This window comes from Urtica dioica, chromosome 12 (assembly GCF_054948205.1).
Source record: "Urtica dioica subsp. dioica isolate 48M chromosome 12, U.dioica_male_clone48M_v1_H2, whole genome shotgun sequence".
Lineage (NCBI taxonomy): Eukaryota > Viridiplantae > Streptophyta > Magnoliopsida > Rosales > Urticaceae > Urtica > Urtica dioica.
The window spans coordinates 10,280,807-10,287,287 of NC_142767.1; the positions used below are offsets into that span (position 1 = coordinate 10,280,807).

At 40.4% G+C, this 6,481-nt stretch overlaps 1 protein-coding gene across 3 annotated transcripts; it reads right to left on the reverse strand.

The window, feature by feature from the left end:
* Nucleotides 1-635: 635 nt before the first annotated feature.
* On the reverse strand, nt 636-5,790 carry LOC149379033 (RING/U-box superfamily protein). 3 transcript variants are annotated; one of them, XM_089602589.1, is made up of 8 exons: nt 3,897-5,790; nt 3,413-3,534; nt 2,716-2,733; nt 2,104-2,640; nt 1,689-2,004; nt 1,419-1,587; nt 1,219-1,321; nt 636-1,078 (listed from the first exon to the last, which is right to left on the reverse strand). In XM_089602589.1, exons 1-8 carry the CDS (start codon nt 4,974-4,976, stop codon nt 961-963), a joined length of 2,463 nt encoding a protein of 820 aa, XP_089458715.1. In that variant the 5' UTR covers nt 4,977-5,790; the 3' UTR covers nt 636-960. The 3 variants fall into 3 exon arrangements, with proteins under 3 accessions (XP_089458715.1, XP_089458712.1, XP_089458714.1); XM_089602586.1 differs by having other exon boundaries at nt 2,104-2,733; XM_089602588.1 differs by having other exon boundaries at nt 1,419-1,584; nt 2,104-2,733; nt 3,897-5,788.
* Nucleotides 5,791-6,481: the final 691 nt, after the last annotated feature.

The following is a 6,481-nucleotide window of genomic DNA, read 5'->3' on the forward strand; positions in this document are numbered from 1 at the left end:
TAACCCATTTCTTTTTTTGTATCTTCAAGGAGATTTATCAAACCAACTTTCTTCGTAAAAAATATAATTAGTTGAAAATGGCTCACCATGAGCCACATGGAAGACGGTTCTATGCTTTCCATATTTGCTTCTCAAAATTCTATCGGTAGGGAAATCATCTTTTTCATATTTTATTTGTCAGCAAAGCCGTTAAAGCTGACGAGGTCATTAAGAAATCGTGTCTTAGTTTCCTTATAAATGATTATCATGCTTTATATATAATTACATACCATACATCATGATTCTTTATGGAGGAAACGCAATGATTCCGTGCGAAATAAGCCATTCAATCTTTAATTGATTGTGATGAGTCATCGCCAATAATATATAACCAATTGGATAAGCAAAAAAATCCCATATTTTAAATTTAAGAAAATGACTGGTTAAGGGAAGCAAGCAAATAGTTATCCCCCACGGGAGTACCGTATTCTGTTACAGTGTGTAATAATTGTGACATCTGTATATCAACTATTTATACGAACTAATGAGATTATAAAACAATGAAACAGTAGTTGATTTTGTACTCTATAAAAGTAAAATAAAAACGCTCAAAGGTGTTTTTTTTTTTTTTCATATGAGCTAAGCGACACCAGAGAAACAAACGAATTTTTTCATATGAATATTTTATTTATGCAAATAAGAATGATGAATGAACAATGCCATACGTTATTCCAATTATACACAACGCATTGCTGGTGTCTTCAATATTTAATCAGAAAGATAAAGAAAAAGGAAAAAAAAAAGAGGGGACTATTCACACACTCGAGACACATGAGAGAAGTCTAGCACAGAAGCTTTTTCCCTTAAAATGCCAAGGAACAAGCATTGGCTCTTTCTCTCTGTCTCAACCTTACCACTCATATTCTCTCACATTTCTTATTTCTCTCCTTTTTTTTTTCCCTGTCATTTAGCTTTTAATTTTTACAGTATGGAATATGCACGGATTACCTCAACAATCGGCGCCCGACACAACGGGCATTTCCCTCCACCTCGAACCAACTCATTTGCACATTTTGAGCAAGTGCACATGTGCCCACATCTGCAAATTTCATTTTTGAACTTGTAAAATAAAATTAAAATTAAATATAACGGATAATGGAATTGGGTTTTGAGTATTTGGTTTCAGATATCATTTCGAGGACGAGAAAAATAATACAAGCACAAAGAAACAAGGCGTACCTATACAAAAGGGAATCGATATGACTATCGTAACAAACACAGCAAGTTCCTTTCCTGACATGACCCCATTTAGACCCATCTTCTGATGTCTCAGGACCCATCCCTGTAATCACATCAATTCATTATCAATACAATACATAAAGCTTCATTCAGACCAAGACAAATCTAAATATTCGCCAACACAGAAATGCAAATCACACCTTTTTCACCGGGTGATCGGTTCAGAGCTGCAGAGACTTCTTGCCTGACAGAACGCTGCAATTCGAGCTGCATATCCATGCAGGCTTCTAGCATCCTTTGCATGTGGCTCATGCCCTGTTGAAGCCTAGACATGTCTGCTCTCAGATCGTTTACCATCTCCCATTCCTGCTTCACAATGTCACAGACCTTTTATTCACGATAATTGTGGGGATGTAAACAAGTTCCCATAGTGAAAAATTGATTCATCAATAAAAGAAAAAGCTAATTACAATTTCGGAACGGTTCATAGTATGTCGAGACCACCCACTGTGATGCTGCAAGTCTTGATGCCAAATGGGTTGTGGTGGAGGGGCCGGCGGGGTCGGAGGCAGGATTGGTCTGTTGTTGGTGGCGTTGTGTTGAGCTTCGATTTGCTCATCCCTTTGTTGCTCCTCATCTCGCTCGGGTGAAGTGGGAATGGATGCCGGCAAATTTCTATGTAAATCCCAATCAATGGGTGAACGACTTTGCCTTTCGACGTACGACTGTATCAATTGGTCCAGACTTTCACGGAAACCACTTCGAAGAAGATTAGAAACACTCCGCCTGCAACAGAAAAAAAAAATAAGCATAAGACAAATCGAGATAATAACCCTGTGTGAGCATAAGAGCACTTCAAGAGGCAATCATCATTGATTGAATTACCTGCTTAGAAGTTCCCTTAATTCCATGCTATACACATTATCATCGTCAGGGGGGTGAAATCTATTCAATCTTCGGACCGGCACCGAACGGCGAGTCCTCGTGGGAACAGAGGAACCTTGGGACCAGTTTCCAACAGCTTCCCTAGTGTCATTCCCTTGCCAAGAAGTACCCTGGGCCTCTTGTGCAAGACTCTCTTCTCCGTCAGTATTCCTTACTGTCTCCTCGGGCCAATTATTGACTGAATTATCACGCCAAGTTCCATCCACATCCTCAGTGTTACCGTCTCTCCATCCGTTGAACTGACTGTATGTTGTCTGGTTCCAGTTTGCTCCTCTGTCTTCTGTAATTGGCTCCCGCCAATTCTCTCCTTGGTTAGCTGTTTCATTCAAACTCATCTGCTCGACAGCAATGTTGCTTTCCGAGTCTCCTGATTGATTGAGAAGCCGTTGGATATCACTTTCTCCACCAGGGAGCTGGGATTGTTCACGGTTTTCATTTTGAATCTCATGTGCGTCGTTTGAGGAAGTTCTGTCATTTCTGGATTCCACAATAGCACTATTAGCTGGGGAATCAGAATGGTTGTCAACTTGTCCACGTACTATAGTTTCTAACCTGGAGCGAAATCCTTCCCTGACCAGAGAAAAAAGTGATACCATCATGTCAACCATTTATTGTTATCCAAAAACAATCAGTTTACTTCAATAATATCAACCAGTAAAGAACACGTGATTGATTACTTCAATAATCACAATATTTAATAATTTAGATATGGCACAACCTGCTTTACTTCCTTCTTTAATTGGAAATATATAAATATCTACAACTTGAACTAGCATATCCAATCCAACAGTAATAAATATTCAGAAAGACAGATGAAATTTTTTATCTATCACTGATTAGCCAAAGAAACACAAACAAAAGCAAAATGGCACACATATCTAAGTCAGTCTCAGGTGTAGTAAAGTCCTTGTGATAAAAACAATGCATCAATCAGAATACAAATCTATGCACATCTGACTGCTATTATACTACCGCTATCATCTTTGCTGGTAAAAAAAGAGACATCAATTAATCAGCTTCATAACAAAACAATAAAGAATGCGACAGAAAACATATATACAGTTCAAAACTGCCGCAACCATCAAGAAGTAAACAATACAGCTTGATAGAAAGAAAGGACTCCGAACTTCGCTGCTATTCAGCAACTAATTGTATATAGAACAAGATAAAAAGAGTTGTATTAAATTCTGAACTGAATACATAAAAAAAAATAATGAAGCATAGAGGGGAAAAAAAAAAGCACACGTACCTTACACCAGAGACAGTTTGTCGTTGCCTCAACTGGACTAATTCACCAGCAGCCACAGAAGGCTGTCTTTCTTCTTCCACGGGCCTTTCGTTGTTTCTCAAGAATCTACCTCTTAACAATGACTGAAATTTAGCTATAATTAGTACCCCGATAATGGAAATCGATAGTCTTGAAAAACAAGGAGAGATGGGGGAAAATGGTACCAAGCTTCATTTTGGAAAACTAACAATTTTATTGAGAACGAACAAGTAGGGTTACAGTATAAAAGCCCTCGAAATTCATAACATACTCGCAGCTTCTCCCAGATGTTTTTTTTTTAGAAGTAATGACTTAGTAAATTAGTCTATATACATACCATACAGTTGGGAATTAAGCATAAATAAAATAAAAAAGAAAGAATAAACATTGATTTTCAAATGGAGAGAACAAAAAAAGCAATCAACAAATCACAGTTTTCATGATGTGGATAGCTTAAGGGACAAACCTGAATTCGATTATGATGAGCAAAGCCAGAGACAGCACGGTGCTCCACTAAATGCTGCAGTTCCCGCTGTCTCTCCCTCTCAATCCGAACAAGCAAATCAATTAGAGCTTGCCTTCCCCGCAATCGCATCGTGTCCCGCCGGACATGCTCCGGTTGGCCTTCACTGTGTTCCGAGACCAACGAAGCGGGAACTTGTTGCTGTTGGGCAGCTTGAGCAGGGGCGGGTGTGTTTTCCTGCGTTTCCCTGCGGCCACCACGAGCTCCTCTCTGCTGACTCGTCATCTGAACCCACTCCCTGACAATCCTCACTCTTTCCCTCTCCGTTTCGCCGAGCCACTCCGCCCCGTGATTGTTGTTCCTCTGGCCAACGCCCGAGGAATGCTCGCTGATCCCACTCTCCATCCACCCACGCGCGATCTGCCTCACCCTCTCCCTCTCGACGTCGCCGAGATCCGGAGACTGCTCGCGGCTCGACCCGAACTCGTTCTCGCTCTCGCTCGCGTCCCCTAAGCTCTCCTGATTCTCGCTCTCCCTCGTATCGGACATGTTCGAAGAGCTCGACAGCTCGGCGCTCCTGCGCTGCCTCATCGCGTGCTCGTCCTCGAGCTCCCTCCACATCTGCCGGATCGACGACGCCCGGGTGCTCGGCCTCTCCACCGCCCCTTGCCGCCTCGAGTTCGGGGACTGGGACTCGCTCAGGAACGAGGAGTCGAGCATGGAGACCGTGTGGAGCCCCGCGAGGGCCATCAGCTCCGACTCGCGGTTCCTCCGCTCGATCGTGGTGATCATCTCCTGAGCCTGCCTCGCCGCCCACTGGCTCAGAATCCGGGAGTGTCGCCGCCGGGCAGCGGAGGACTCCGCCAGATCATCGCCCTCCATGTCAGACCTCCGGCGCCTCCGCACGAGCTGGTCTCCCTCTTCGTCCTCGTCATCGACGGTGTTGCGGTTCGTGCTACAAGACGCAAAGGATATACAATCATCCAAGTGGCCTCGCATCATCAATTCCTCTAGTCCGTGCTCAAAGTCAGAGCAAGCATCGGTGGATTCCGGCTTCTGTTGTAGCGGTTCGAATTCTGCCATTCTCTATGCCAATCCAATGAATCAACCTCTCTCTCAACACACCACACGCCAAAACCTAAGCCCTTTAAAACCCTTATTCAGAGCCCGGGACTCACTCGGAAGTACCAAAAGAGAAGGCGATAGGAAAATTAAAAGTTAATGTTTTGAGCCTAAACCCCTGCTTGTCTTTTCGCTTTACAATAATTACCACCAATACAGAACTCTAATACATCCCCAGCCACATACAAACTATTACAAAAATGAGAGAGAAATGAGGAAAATAAACTGGTTGCCCTAGTCAGATTGAAATTCCAACGACACACGAAAGAATGCCATGAAACGCCTTTACATTGAGAATCCCAAACGAAATTGGGAATCGGACCACAAGGCCGACAAATAGGAGGAAATTGGAGCGAAAATCCGATCGTTCTGAGAACATTGTGCGCAAAGAACGAGGGAAAAACGCTCGAAACTTCAACAGCTGATGAATAAGGATTAATTTTTTTTTTTTTGGTGTGGCGATCGGTGACGTACCTCTCGGAAACTTCTTCGCTTGGATTTTACAATTGCTCTGTCTCTTGGTATGTCAAGTGTATATGTAAAAACATGCGTGTGCATATATACTTCTCCAAGGACTGTCTCTGACTTGCGCTCGAAAACCCTAAAACTCGTTGCGGAGAACGAGAGTGAGAATGAAAGCGAAAATTCGGTGAAGCTAAACGTTGGGACGCAGAGAGAGAGATCATAAACAAATGATTTCTACATAGGTATTTATAAATTAACATTTATTTTTCATCTTTTAGGACAAATAAGATACATGAGTTTCGTCTGTACAAAAGAAAATTACATATGATTTTGCTATATGTATCCGTGGATATAATTATATAATATAAGTCGGTAGTTAGAAAATAAGCTTGAATAAAAAAAATAGAAAATAAGCTTTTTATTAGTGGGCAATCGGCATTTATAATTTGTTAAAAGGTGAGTTGTGACTTTAACATAAAATGTTATTTGTCGTTTGAAATTTCTTCCTAATATAAGATATTATGATATGTTAGTTTAAAACATATTTTTGATGTATAACTTTTAGTGATAGTCAAATATAAGGATAACTCTAATTAGTTTTTCATACAATTTTAAAAATATTTCATCTTTTATTAAATACTTTTTTCTAAAATTTTCATCGAGTTGGCAGTAATTTTCATCGCTAATGATTTATTGTCATCAATGATATTTTAAAAGTTTCTAATTTTTTAACGCATTTTTTACCAATTCAAAATTAATCACTAATAACATTAAAAAAAAAAAAAATCGAACTATTGACATGGTATTATCAACATACATTATGGTCCAAAGAATGGGAGGGAGAGAGAGAAGATCATCAATCTATTAGACATGCTAAGATAATAATCCACGGTAGAGTATAATTAAAAAATAAATAAGTATTTTTGCAGTAAAAAAGAAGGAAAAGTTGAACATATGGTAATTTTAAGAAATAAGTCATATAATATGAGACATAGACATGA

What these genes read in the sequence shown, in the direction of transcription:
- LOC149379033 (XM_089602586.1), bottom strand. Translation starts at nt 4,976, where the DNA reads ATGGCAGAATTCGAACCGCTACAACAGAAGCCGGAATCCACCGATGCT. An exon ending in CAAACTGTCTCTGGTGTAAG is followed by an intron (nt 2,734 to 3,412) that starts GTACGTGTGCTT and finishes TTCTCTGGTCAG; the next exon opens with GGAAGGATTTCGCTCCAGGT. An exon ending in TTAAGGGAACTTCTAAGCAG is followed by an intron (nt 2,005 to 2,103) that starts GTAATTCAATCA and finishes TTTCTGTTGCAG; the next exon opens with GCGGAGTGTTTCTAATCTTC.